This window comes from Diabrotica undecimpunctata, chromosome 1, assembly GCF_040954645.1.
Source record: "Diabrotica undecimpunctata isolate CICGRU chromosome 1, icDiaUnde3, whole genome shotgun sequence".
Taxonomy (NCBI): domain Eukaryota; kingdom Metazoa; phylum Arthropoda; class Insecta; order Coleoptera; family Chrysomelidae; genus Diabrotica; species Diabrotica undecimpunctata.
Window position 1 is genome coordinate 103,530,655 of NC_092803.1, and position 14,793 is coordinate 103,545,447.

General features: G+C 37.2%; 1 protein-coding gene across 2 annotated transcripts in view; it reads left to right on the forward strand.

Annotated features, from left to right (window-relative positions):
• The window catches only part of Pi4KIIalpha (phosphatidylinositol 4-kinase II alpha), a 115,926-nt gene that overhangs the window by 44,062 nt on the left and 57,071 nt on the right, over window positions 1–14,793 (forward strand). For both annotated transcript variants that reach the window (XM_072545690.1, XM_072545701.1), the window contains exon 3: window positions 10,760–10,960. In XM_072545690.1, coding sequence (XP_072401791.1) covers window positions 10,760–10,960 — 201 coding nt within the window. The remainder of the gene's footprint in view (window positions 1–10,759; window positions 10,961–14,793) is intronic.

Here is a 14,793-nt window from a genome sequence, read left to right on the forward strand (position 1 = left end):
TAATGCCGGTGACAATATGCAACCCTGTCTAACTCCTTTTTCAACTGTTAACATCTCGGACAGTTCATTTTCTAATCGTACTGTTGCTTTTTGTTGGGGATATAAGTTTGAGATCAGTCTTATATCCTTACCATTGAGTCCTGATGTTTTTAGGATATCGATTAGTTTCCCATGTGGGACTTTATCAAATGCCTTTTTTCTCACAATAGCGCTGTTTTTTTATGTCGCTACCACATCTACATCGCGAATACACGTTCACTTGTCGTCAATTTGCGGTTCATTTCTAGTAATCAATCCTTGCGCTTCGCATAATGAATACTAAATGAATAATGGCGGTATAGCCTACACTGAGCCATGGCATTCATTCGGTACCACTGTTGACACGTTTCAAAGTAATTATGGGGTTTCAGTAAACTTTTTCGAAGCGAAGCTTCTATAGTGGTGTTGTATTATTTTTTTTTTATCTACAATAAAATGCTGAGGCGAACGTCATGGAACTAACGCCACGAAATAGAGTCATCACGGGTAGCGTCATAGAATAGTTCTTGACATCGATTCAATACTTTCGATTAATTCGTTTCTAGTCATCATATATTTACTCTAAGCAAGTTTAAATTAAAAAATGCATGAAAAATAACTAAAAAAAATATAGACATTAAATGAGAAGTAAAAAATTAAAAGAATATCTGTCACTAAGAGATTCGATTCGTAATGATTGTCAAAATTTAATAAAAATAAATGTCATCCGATTAAGAACAGCATTGAATCATCTGTTTAAATTTTTATAATAATTCTCGTTTAAAAATAATTTTATATAAATATAATTATTATATTTAAACATATTATTTAGTTTATATAATAATTAAATGTACTATCAAACATGTCTTATAAAAACAAAAGACAGAAATGAAAAAATAAAAATTATGCGAAATAATTACAAACTAAGATCAACGAAGCCAGAAATATACATTAATGATGATCTAACGCACGAAGAGATGAAGATACAACAAGAAATACGGAAAATTGGAAAATTAGAAAAACTTAAAGGTAAGAACATCCGAGTTGGCTATCAAAAATTAAATATTGACGGGGACATGTGGAAATGGAATAAAGAAAAAAAAAGTTGGAAAAAGATAAAACCAATAAAAATTAATGAAAACCAATATAGACAAAGAACGAATCATGAACTACTAAACGAAATTAAAGAGGATATAGTTTTTAAAATAAAACAGCAGGGCAAAATGGCTAGGACATATATGGAGATCAGGACCATCTACGACAATATTTTCAATATTGGAATGGACACCAGCTGGTAAAAGAAGACGTGGAAGACCAAGATCTACATGGCTACAAGAAGTAACAAATGATCTCAACAGGGCGGGCGTACGGCAATGGAGAGAAAAAACCAGAGATAGGAAACAGTGGAGAAAAATAACAGGAAAAATTAAATAAAGAAAATGAGGACTGATCTACCTCGTAACATAGATCTAGAGAGCTTAAGCGGCGTAACCCCGTGTGGGGTGTTTAGCCACAATATATATATATATATATATATATATATATATATATATATATATATATATATATATATATATCAAATGGTGTTTTATTATATATAATATATTTTATTATTAATATTTGGTCTGAATTTGACAGGTTTGTCAAGTAAACAACTTATGCTTTATCAACACGTTAACAGATGGCGTTAAGAGCAAACATAATAATTTATTGAATTTGTTTAAAATATAAAAAATAAATAAATAATAAAATTACTGTATTTAATTTTAAATATATTATTTAAATTTTAAAAATACAGAAAACATACTAACTACTCAAGGTTCTAGAATTACTTTTTGGTTAAATATGCTTTTATGGGATTAAGCCACAATGATTGGTTGTGATGAAATGGTTGATGAAAATCACATTTTTAATTAACTAATATTTGACGTTTCGATTTCCACTCTGGAAATCGTCCTCAAAAAAGATTTTTTTGTACAAATTATGTAAAAATGTGTATAACCAAAGATTTTGTTTTGGTTATGCCATGATTATGTCATTGGTTATGTAGTGGCTACAAGTTTAATTTTGTTCAAACGGTTTGGCGAATTGCCATTGTCAATTAATACTGTGTTAAATACTAAAACTTAATATTATTCGGAAGCTAATTCTTGTGACATTTTAATATAATTTACTATTTTTATTAGGAATTAACAACAATTTTAGTTTAAAGTACGTTTATTTTGACGTTTCGATTTTCACTTTGGAAATCTTTCGAATGAAACAAATTGTTTTGTTTTGTTACTTGGTAATACAAAAAATTCTTAGAATAATTTAATTTTATCAGCCTCATTCATATTGACAATTCTGACATTTATTATGAATAGATGACTTTAAAATTATATTGTCAATCTATCTGCTATCTACAACTAAAATGCCACAGAAACAGTCGGATTCTTTAAGAATATTGGCGTACATGGTTTATTCATATGCAAGATGTAAGTTCTACCAGTGTCAGAGCAATGTTTTATAGTTGATTAATTAAATTATAATATGTATGGGGGAGATCTATAATATCGGTCTTATTATTGATGCAGGTTGATCTACTTTTAATATGCATAATCTACAATATACATATTTTATTATAATTTGATTCTCTTCCTAAAAACTGTATATTTTCAATATCAAAAGAATGAAGTTAAATGTGTCGATAGCAATTAAAGTAAATTGTATACTCACGCTTAATCAAGCCATTAAGAGCGATGCTGGGAATATTTATATTCCACTATGCATCAACAATTTACTCATATAAATTACCATCTTTCTTGTACTCATTGCGTCGAGTAAGGACGATAAATATGCGAAAATGGTTGCGTTTCGATTTAATTTGAGTTTCTTACCACTCCCTAACACGTGTTTCTGGGTCTTCCCGTCATCAGAGAGAGCTTGTAAGAAAACTCAAACTAAACCAAAACGCACCGACTACTCGGCAATTATAGAAAAATAATTACCAGAGTATGCTACTAGAGACATCTAGTGATGAAAGATGAAGTTAAATGTGTCTATAGCAATTAAAGTAAATTGTATACTCACGCTTAATCAAGCCATTAAGAGCGATGCTGGGAATATTTATATTCCACTATGCATCAACAATTTACTCTGAGTATACAATTTACTTTAATTGCTATCGACACATTTAACTTCATCTTTCATCACTAGATGTCTCTAGTAGCATACTCTGGTAATTATTTTTTCTATAATTGCCGAGTAGTCGGTGCGTTTTGGTTTAGTTTGAGTTTTCTTACAAGCTCTCTCTGATGACGGGAAGACCCAGAAACACGTGTTAGGGAGTGGTAAGAAACTCAAATTAAATCGAAACGCAACCATTTTCGCATATCAAAAGAATGGTTATTTTCCAAAGAATGTTTAGCTAAGGCTGGAGTGTTAGATTTATTATCCCTTATAGTTTTTATAGTTTATATGTGCAATAATTCTATATAAATATTGATGTGTCTGTCTAATATAAGATGAGTTACAGTCTTTACAATTTATTTTATACATCTTATAGTCTTTATTGACAATAGGTTTAAATTTTGAAAAATATTTATTGGATGTTTTGGTGATTTATATCCAACATTTATGTTAAATCTCCATAGGATTTTTGACATTATTTTTGGAAAACTATTAATGTATGGCAATGATATAGTCGGTTCGCTATTCCCAGTCCGAACTGTCTAGTGAATTTAGTAATTATTTTTTTGCGAAGTTAGTTACTTTTTGACTGACTAGAACTGGCTGGAAATTATTATACAAACAAGCACACGTACCCGTAGCCAATATTAATAGTAAACAAACTAAATAGTAAACAAAATAGAACGTTACGAATTACCGGCAATCAAACAACTTTTGCAAACAACTTTTGTGTTGTAGGTTTCCAGCGATGAATCTGTCAAAATATGCCCGAGTTGAGCGAATGAACTTTATAAAGTTCTTATGTGTAATGATGGGATTATTGTTGTTATTATTTGGGGTAGTGTTTTGTAAGTTATTGATTCTAAGATTTTTTGTAGAAATATTTTTACAAATCATTTGCTTAAGATCTCAGCGGAATCTCATTGTATATCAATTAAGATCTCAGTGCTTTAATATGATAGAACTGGAAAAAGCAAACATTATTATCTTCTTGAAATAACCAGATAATATATTAAATTGGCATAAGATCTAAGAATTCAAAGAGATTAGGATTATTCACAAAAAGTTTTTGTTAGGTACAGGTACAGAAAGGATAAGTAGCTTATACGACTTTGCTACATTCTACTACATTGTCCGACAGAAAATATATTATGTATTTATGTTGTATCCAAATATCTAATATCATTTTTTACCAGTAATCTTCAGTATGTTTTCCATTTATCAGATGATGTATTTTCTACTTTATTTATATCTATACTATTGTAGCGTGATTAAATAAAACGAGCGGTTCGAATTTATATACATATATTTATTTATAACTTTACAGTTCGGTACTCTCTTATCAACTAAACTAACTTCTAACATCGCGTCATTTATATACCAAAAGTATTAAGTTCCAGAACATTCAGGAGTTGTCCCACCTCTAATTCGCCTACGTGACCTGTTGTTCTGTCTCTCACTCGAAGGATCGCGAATGTTCTTGTGGCCTTGTTAGAGTTGTAACCGTTATATGAGTCATGTCAAAAGCATGTTCGTAACACTGCTCCCCTCTTAAATCTGAGCGTCCCGATCAGTAACTCTATATGTAGGCCCAGGATGGCGGAATCTACAGGACTCTCCAGCTCTGCATGAACCCCTCAAGAAGAAATAACAGTCTACAGACTTTGAAAGACACGATCTCTTCGGATTAATACAACACACAGTAATTCGTACGCCGGTTTCTCGGAAGATTACTTCAAGCATGCTTCTGACAATCTTCCAATCCAGATTTTCTAGTGCATGGCCTATCTTGGGTAAGGCCAAATTCTTGATGTCATAATTGCACACGATTTTCTTCAAATTAGTTAGAGCACGCCATATATCCTCGTAGCTTGCCCTGTCTGTATACGACTTCCTGGTCACCATATATAGCAAAGATCGAGAACCATCTTCTAATCTCAGTACTCTTCCAACTTTAGGTTGCTGGTTTTTTAACTCGTCCAAACGACCGAATTTCTTATAAAATACAGATGAGATTCCTTTAGTCATCTCAAGATCTTGGGCAACACAGTGGGCTAGAGAGACGTTATGCGGAACACTAAAAAGATCCTGCTGAACTTCTGTGGTCACACCGAATCTAGCACACTTTCTCTCTGCGTAATTTGACATAAATTCATTAAAGCTTGGTCGCCGGTCATCTTTGATCTCATGTTGAAGGGTTCGTGCTTCTTCTGTTTCATTTGAGTCAGCATATGGTGCAAGACGATTTATGTGAACTACTTTTGGTTTACCTTTCGGCAACTTCTTAATTCGGTATATTACGTCATTTATTTTCTTTTTAATTTCATATGGACCTTCCCATTGTCTTTGCAGTTTGGGAGACAAGCCTCGACGACGTTGTGGATTATAAAGCCAAACAAGATCACCTACTTCATATCTTTCACTCTTGCATCGAGAATCATATTGATCTTTCATTCTGTCACTGGCTATCTGGATGTGTTGTCGGGCAAGTTCATGAATGTTGTTCATTCTTAACTTCAAGCGGTCGACATAATCTTCGCTTGCAACATGTTCTTCGGAAGGTCTGCAGCCAAACTCTAGGTCGCAGGGTAAACGAACTTCACGACCTAACATCAGGCAGGTTGGAGTCTGGCCTGTAGTTTCATTCACGGCCGAGCGGTAGGCCATTAGGAATAAATGAATGTGCTGGTCCCAATCTCTTTGGTGTTCTGATACAACCTTGGATAGGTGTTTACCCATTGTTCGGTTCATTCTCTCGACCATTCCATCTGATTGAGGATGCAAGGGTGTCGTTCTGGTCTTATTGACACCAATCAATTTACAAACGTTTTGGAAAAGAGTTGACTCGAAGTTTCGCCCTTGGTCGGAGTGGATCTCCAAGGGAACACCAAATCGGCTAAAGAATTCTTTAACAAGTACCTCTGCAACGGTAGCAGCTTCTTGATTTGGTATCGCATAGGCCTCAGTCCATTTCGTAAAATAATCCATGGCTACCAGGATATATTTATTTCCATCATTTGTCTCTGGAAGTGGACCTGCAATGTCGATTGCTACTCTTTCCATAGGACTACCAACATTGTACTGTCTCATGGGTGCCCTCTTTTTACCAACTGGACCATTACTGGTTGCACACAGTTCACATTTCCGGCACCACCTTCTTACATCATCTTTAAAGTTCACAAAATATAACCGTTCTCGAACCTTTTGCAGAGTCTTCGTGATACCAAAGTGTCCACCTGATGCACCGTCATGTAACTGACGCAATACTTCTGACACTTTACTTTTAGGTACAATCAACTGAAGCTTAGTTTCTGTACCATCATCGTTCTCAAAGGTTCTATACAGAAGATCATCTTTCAGCACTAGGCAATTCCATTGGCTCCAGTAACACTTGACTTCTGGACTACATGCACTAATGTCATGCCAAGAAGGTCTTTCACTTCGACGCATCCAATCCAATACTCTTTTTATACATGGATCATCTGCTTAAGCGTCTTGTAGCTGTTGAGGCTGCCATTGCTCATTAATGACGGTGGTTCGTCTCACGGGGCAAAGTCGTTCTTCCAATTTAAGACAGTGATTACAATTTGCACTGCACGGCCGTCTCGAAAGGGCATCAGCATTTGAATGAACTCTGCCAGCCCTGTGTTCGATCTCGTAATCATATTCTTGTAATCGTTCTAACCATCTTGCCATCTGGCCCTCTGGATTACGAAATTGTAGGAGCCATTTTAGAGCAGAGTGATCCGTGCGAAGAAGAAACTTTCTGCCATACAAGTATTTATGGAAATGCTCACAAGCCTTCACTACGCCTAGCAATTCTCTCCTGGTAACGCAATAGTTTCTTTCTGGTTTTGACAAGACTTTGCTAAAGTAAGCGATGACTTTCTCCTGCCCATCTTGGATTTGGGATAGAACAGCTCCTATTGCACTGTTGCTTGCATCTGTGTCCAACACAAATTTTCCTGCCTGTCTAGGGTAGCTTAAAATCGGCGCGCTGATCAGAGCCATTTGTAAGTGTTCGAAAGCTCTTTGACACTCTTCGCTCCATGTATATTCTTTGCCTTCTTCTGTCAACTTTGTTAATGGCTTGGAGATGTTGGCAAATCCTTTGACAAAACGTCGGTAATATGTACATAGGCCAAGAAAACTCCTAATTTCGTGTTTATCTCTTGGTACTGGCCAATCCTTAATTGCTGCAAGTTTTTCAGGATCAGCTGTTACACCATTACTTGCTACAATATGTCCCAAGTACTTCACTTCTCGTCGAAACAAGTGACATTTCTTCGGACTCAACTTCAGATTCGCTGCCCGCAATCGTTGAAAGACTTCTGTTAGGTTATTGGCATGTTCATCGAAGGATCTTCCAACTACAATTACATCATCCAAATAAACCAGGCATGTTTTCCATGTTAGACCTCTTAAAACTGCCTCCATTAATCTTTCAAATGTGGCCGGGGCATTACATAAACCAAAGGGCATAACTGTGAACTGCCAAAGCCCTGATCCTATCGAGAATGCGGTTTTTTTCACGATCAGCTGGCTCCATGTCTACTTGCCAATATCCACTTTTCAGATCGAGTGTGGAGAACCAACGAGAACCAGAAAGTGTATCCAAAGTATCGTCTATTCTGGGCAAAGGATAACTATCTTTTTTAGTTACTGCATTGAGCTGTCGGTAGTCAATACAAAAACGTGTTGAACCATCTTTCTTCTTTACTAGCACTACTGGTGATGTCCATGGACTATTTGATGGTTCAATTACCCCTTGTTTGTTCATATCTTTGATGATGTCTTCGGCTTCATCTCTTTTCGCAAATGGAAGTCGTCTAGGTTGTTGTCTGATTGGCTGAGCGTCTCCGGTATTAATTTTATGCTTTACTATGCTTGTTTTGCCATTATCCTTCTTATCCATGGCAAAAACATCTTGAAATTCTATCAGCATAGACTTCACTTTTTTAGTTCGTTCATCATCAAGATCTTGGCACGTTTTAATCATCGTCTCAACAAGCTCCTTTGGATACTTAGATTTCGACGGTTTCTCATTAGTATTCATGGAACAAATCGAAGCCACGGGAACACACTGTCCGATCAAAGTTCTTTTACTTAACTTAATAGCAGTTCCCTTTAAATTCATAACTCTTACAGGAACGACATCTCGAATTCTCACCAAAGCTTTTGCCGTTAGGAACTCGGCATTATTCACATCTTCGACCATCCTCAAACTTCCCTCTCGGCAGTAACCATCAGGTCTGGTCATCAAAATTTTCTCACTATTACCGGGTATTGTTACGTCACAAGTCGTTATTAAGCTGATAACATCTTCTTTGTCTTCATGAAACGGCAACTCTTCTCCACTGATCTCGAGAACTCCATCTTTGACATTCAATACAGCCCCAACTTTCCTTAGTAAATCCATCCCCAATATGAACTCATCGGAGATCTCTGCAATTAATACTGTATGTTTCACTGTGGTCTGGCCAATGGATACTGACATATTAGCCTCGCCATATGTATTAATTATCTCACCAGTTGCTGTTCTAAGCTTTACTGTTGCGGGCAATAATTTAAGATGGCCTCGTACTACTTCTGGCCGTGCAATAGTTCTCGTTGCACCTGTATCTACCAAAAACGATCTACATTTATTATTGATACGACCCTCTATGTACAAGCTATGAATTCCACCTGAGGACGTAATGTTCACAGTTACTATGGGGGCTGTGTTTCTCGAGGTCGGCAGTTGCCCCTTGTTGTCGACCCGTTCTAGTTTTCCGACTGTTGTATCATTTTCTTGCAATTACGGCGAATATGACCTACGTCACCGCAATTCCAACATCTGGGCTCGCGTCTCTTCGGCATCGTGTTACGAACTACTTTTCGCACCATTTCTTCCAGACGTTCATCGTTTGGTTCGTCGCCTTCTTCAATGGTTCTTACTCGATGACTCCGTGAAGTTTGACTGGCTGTTTCATGTTCCAAGGCAATAGCAAGCGCTTCATCTAGAACTTTCGGTCTTGCTAGTCGTAAAACTTTCTGTAATTCACTTTCTTTTAACCCATTGACGAAGGTATCTACAGCAATTTCTTCTAAAATGTTGTCTGGTACTTCCGGATAAGCCAACCGCACTATACGAGCAACATCTGCTTCAAACTCTTGCAAATTTTCACTTGCTCGTTGAATTCTACTTCTTAGTTGCGCCTTGTAGACTTGTTGTAGATGGGCATCTCCGTAACGTTTGTCTAGTCGGGTGAACAAGGTCTGGTAACATTTTTCTTGACCCTTAGGAATCGATCTTAGGATATCCGCAGCATCACCTCGTAAAGCAGCAGTCAAGGAAACAGCTTTTTCTTGTTCTGTCCAATGATTGGCTGTCGCAATAGCTTCAAATTGTCTAAGGTATATGGACCAAGAAGACTTTCCATCAAATGGTGGCAATTTGAATCTCATATTATGTGTCGTTTCGTCTCTAGGTGATTCTTCTTTCACTACCGGATCTAAGGCTATTGTGTTAACTGGTGGTAGCACTTTTGTATTAGTTATCATGCTCTCTAACTGTTTGATCTTCTCTTCTACTTTATCGAATGTTCTTGTGACTTCTTCAAATTTGTCATTGTTTTGATTACATACTTCGTCGAATCTTCTAGACATATTTTCGAATTTCTCGTCGTTTTGTCTAGCTATTTCTTTAATAGTTTGAGACGTTTCATTGAATCTTTCATCATTCTTTCGAGAAGATTCTTCAATCATTTGAGACGTTTCATCGAATCTTTTGGAAACAGTCTCGAATTTATCATCATTTTTTTTAGAAGATTCTTCAATTTTTTTAGAAGTTTCTTCAATCATTTGAGACGTTTCATCGAATCTTTTGGAAACAGTCTCGAATTTATCATCAGTTTTTTTAGAAGTTTCTTCAATTTTTTTAGAAGTTTCTTCTATCTTCATTAAAACTGCTTCTTCCGCTGACTGAAACTGGAATGTCTCTGGGTCATCTCCATTCTTGTTAAGAACATTCTTTAGTCGTTCTTGGAGTATCTTCTTGGACCCGCTGCAGTGTTCATCGCGTTCTTCCAGTTGCTCACGCAACTGTTTTACTGAAAGTTGTACTAGCAACATCTTTGGTCAGGCACACACGTACTTTTTTTAAATGTTCTTTCGTACAAAGGACACTACCGAACTACGCAGATGTTCCCGACGAACAATACTTTTCAAAAGTTCAAAGTCTTTTTCAAAAGTCACTGCTGAATTTATTTCTTTTTACTCACACCGTAACACCAACTGTAGCGTGATTAAATAAAACGAGCGGTTCGAATTTATATACATATATTTATTTATAACTTTACAGTTCGGTACTCTCTTATCAACTAAACTAACTTCTAACATCGCGTCATTTATATACCAAAAGTATTAAGTTCCAGAACATTCAGGAGTTGTCCCACCTCTAATTCGCCTACGGGACCTGTTGTTCTGTCTCTCACTCGAAGGATCGCGAATGTTCTTGTGGCCTTGTTAGAGTTGTAACCGTTATATGAGTCATGTCAAAAGCATGTTCGTAACACTATTTATTTTTTAGAAAACAATCGGCGTATTCAAACCAAAGGACGAGGAACCATATGGTAGGTTGAATCCAAAATGGACGAAATGGACGCATAAATTATGTTGTCCGTGTTGTTTTGGGAGATCTTGTTTGATACCAAATCAAGGATATTTGTCAGAAGCTGCAGCCTCACTAGTTGATCAAAAGTTGAATCTGAATGTTGTTCCCAAAACTAGAGTAAGTATTATATATATATATATATATATATTAATTTTAGTAGTAATATTGCTATTTTTTATTGGTTTGTAACATGTTACATAATGCATTTTTTTTCTCCTGGGAGCCGTGTGTTATAAACCGGTCGTACTGCTGCCAATTGGCTTATAGTACATCACACAACGCATTAGTGGAGTCGACTTGAAATCTTATTTTCACATTGAGTTCGTCTTCTAACACCTTTAGTAGATTGTATTTATATTTATTTTTATTTATTATTTGATTCATGCTTGTTTTCCGCAGGATTTCTGCCATATTAGTGCATGTAAGTCCAATATACATTGTGCCATGTGCTTGACCGAGTATACTTTCCCACTGTGAGTATGTGCCGGTCGGTGCTTTTAACACTCATAAAGTCGTCTCTAGACTTCGATTTAGGTCAAACGCCCTTATGTTAATTTCTCTTGCTTAATGCAATATTGCATAAATATTTGCCTGGAATACAGAGTTATATTTTCGTAGTCGAATAGAAATGTTTAAATTTCCACCAATACGGTAGATTAATAGTCCCGATCCTTCAGTAGGTTTAGACCCATCTGTGTGTACCAGTTGTAAACCTGCAGCCTAGGCTATATATTTGTTGTGCACCGTCCCTCTCGTGGGTACTTTAGGCCAGTATCTGGGTACCATATGGTCAGAAATTATCATCATACCGTATTCCTAATCTTATTTATGATGTTACTCTGTCTTGATCTAACCATTACGTTACTCAGGTTTTCTAGCAGCCTATAATATGCCAATCTCGCCTCCCCTTTTAACGATGTGCAGTGGAAGGAGGTCCAGTAGGGCCTCTATAGCTGCTGTTGGTATGCCCGTCAGAGCCACTTGAATTCTAAGACAAGCATACTTTTACTTACTTAATCAGTAGACCCATTTGTACCTTTCGGTGTTGGGCCGTTTATAATACAGTTCATTAAATTTTTATCTCAATATTTTACAATCTTCTGAAGTGTCCTAGCTCTTAACGAACTTTTCTCCTTGATTGAGTCGAGTATCGGTTTGATTTTGAGTCTTTCTCTTATTTCTTCATTTCTGATTCTATCAGTTCTTTTTACTCCGATCGTTTAATATCTAATTTTCTGCTCTATATGTCACTGTAGGGCTATATATTGTTTTGCATATTGTCATCTTGGTCTTTGTTGATATATCTTTGTTATTAAGGAATCCTCTATTTAGTGCTTGGAATAGCTTTCCTGTGTTTTCCATTCTGTTGTTAAAATCGTTCTCGATGTCTCATTTGTTGTTGATTACTGTTCCCAAGTATTTGTATGAATTTGTCTGTATTATTTTTTGTTGGTCAATAATTTCTATTTGATCTTACGTCCCTTGTATCCTTGATATTTTCATTATCTGAGCCTTCTCTTTGTTTACGTTTAAGTTGTATTTGCTTGCTTCTAGGTTCCATTTCTCTAAGTTTTATCTCAGTTTTTCTGCTGTTTCCGCAATTAATACTATGTCGTCTGCAAATATACACATCTAAGCGTTTATCATTTGCATTCTGTTCCAACCGATGCAGTATTTCTTGAATGTTTTCTTACATTCTTTCACTATCTCATCTATTACATTTATCTAACTCCTCGAGTTGTTTCAAATGGTTCTGACTGTATATTTAACATTCTTACTGTATTTGTTGTTTTCATGTATATTCTCTTTGTTGCTTTTATCAGTTCTTCACTTTCTTGCTCTTCTTTAGGCTTTTCCATATATCTTTACCTATACCTTTTCTACCAGGTAGAAAAGGTAACGTGATGCATCTTGGAGTTTCAAGGTTTTACCGGTAGCTGGCACTTGGCATTGAAGTTCTGCAACTCGACCAAACTTCCTTCGAAAGACGGATGCCAACCCTGGTGCGTCTTTGATACTGGCCGGGATGGTAAGAGCCAGCGAGTAGTCATCGGGGAGCGCGAGTAGATCTTGCTTTTCTTCAGTGATAACACCATGTCTTGCTTTACCGGTACCTGCATGAATTCCTCAAACGTGAGGTCAGACACATCTTGGACTTGGTTTACTTCCACTTCTTCATCTACGTCGTGGCCACCTTCGAAGGACGCCAGCCGGTTATGGTGTACTATCATCGGCTTTCCCCTCGGAATCTTGCTTATTCGGTAGATGACATCGTTGATCTTCTCCATAATTAAGTATGGGCCTTCCCAAAACTGCTGCAATTTGGGAGAACAACCTTTTCGCTTCTTGGGATTATAGAGCCAGACTTTGTCGTTTTCTTAAAGCAACCCTTTTCGGCTCGTGTATCGTACCGTTTCTTCATTCTGTCGCTAGCGATCTGAAGGTGGGAACGGACCAACTCATGTACATCGTCCATTCTTCTTCGTAATTCGATCACATAATCTTCACCTGCTACATCTTCTCCAGGTCGACACCCAAACTCTAGATCACAAGGTAGTCGCATTTCGCGTCCGAATAGGACTCTGGCTGGTGTCTGGCCTGTTGATTCGTTAACAGCAGATCTGTAGGCCATTGTGAAGAACGGAAGGTATTGGTCCCAGTCTCGCTGATGATCGGACACCATCTTTGTCAAATACTTGCCAACTGTCCTATTTATTCGTTCTACCATACCATCCGATTGCGGATGATATGCTGTAGTTCTTGTTTTCTTCATGCCTAGTCTATCACATATTCCTTGGAATAGATCACTTTCGAATTTTCTGCCTTGGTCACTATGGATCTCCAAAGGCACTCCAAATCGGCTGATATATTCTTGGATCAACTTATCTGCAACGGTGGCGGCTTTCTGGTCTGGAAGTGCGTAAATCTCGACCCACTTAGTAAAGAAATCCATTACTACCAACATGTACTTGCCTCCATTTTCACTTTCTGAAAATGGCCCAGCGATGTAAAAAGCTATTCTTTCAAACGGGCTTCCAACATTATATTGTCTCATAGGGGCTCTCCTTTTTCGATAAGGCCCGTTACTCGTAGCACAAATAGTACATTTCTTACACCAGTCTTTTACATCGTCGGAACTGTTCATCCAATAAAACCGTTCCCGAATTCGCTGAAGGGTCTTCTTTACACCAAAATGCCCTCCTGATGGACTGTCGTGTAACTGACGAAGTACTTCGACTATTCTGCTCTTTGGGATCACCAACTGTCTTCTCTTTTCTGAACCATCATCATTTTCCAGGACTCGTTTGAGCAAGCCATCTTCGATGATAAATGAGTCCCACTGGGCCCAATACGTCTTAACTATTGAGCATAGGTTTGATATTTCCTGCCAAGGTGGTCGACGGTTTTTCTCTTTCCATTTTCGGATTTTCTGTATAACTGGATCTCTCTCTTGTTCTTCCCTTATCTTAGTAGGCGTCCAGTCGTCGTTGACAATCGTCGTTCTTAGCACTGCTGCTTCCTTGGATTCCGTTTTGTTGCAGTGGGAACACTCTGCTGGGCATGGCCTTCTGGAAAGAGAATCAGCGTTTCTGTAACTAACTCCGGCCCGGTGCTCAATCTTAAAATCGTATTCTTGGAGTCGTTCGATCCACCTGGCTATCTGACCCTCTGGATTCTTAAATTGCATCAACCATTTAAGGGCGGCATGGTCGGTTCGGATTAGAAACTTCCTACCATAAAGGTATTGTTAGAAGTGCTCTACTGATTTAACTACTGCTAGAAGTTCTACTTCTCGTGACGCAATAATTCCGCTCAGGTTTTGAAAGAATACTAAAATATCCGAGGACTCGTTCCTGTCCTCCTTGAATCTGATACAGCACTTCTCCAATTCCCACATTACTTGCATCCGTATCTAAGATGAACTCCCCTTCTGGCAGTGGATACCCTAA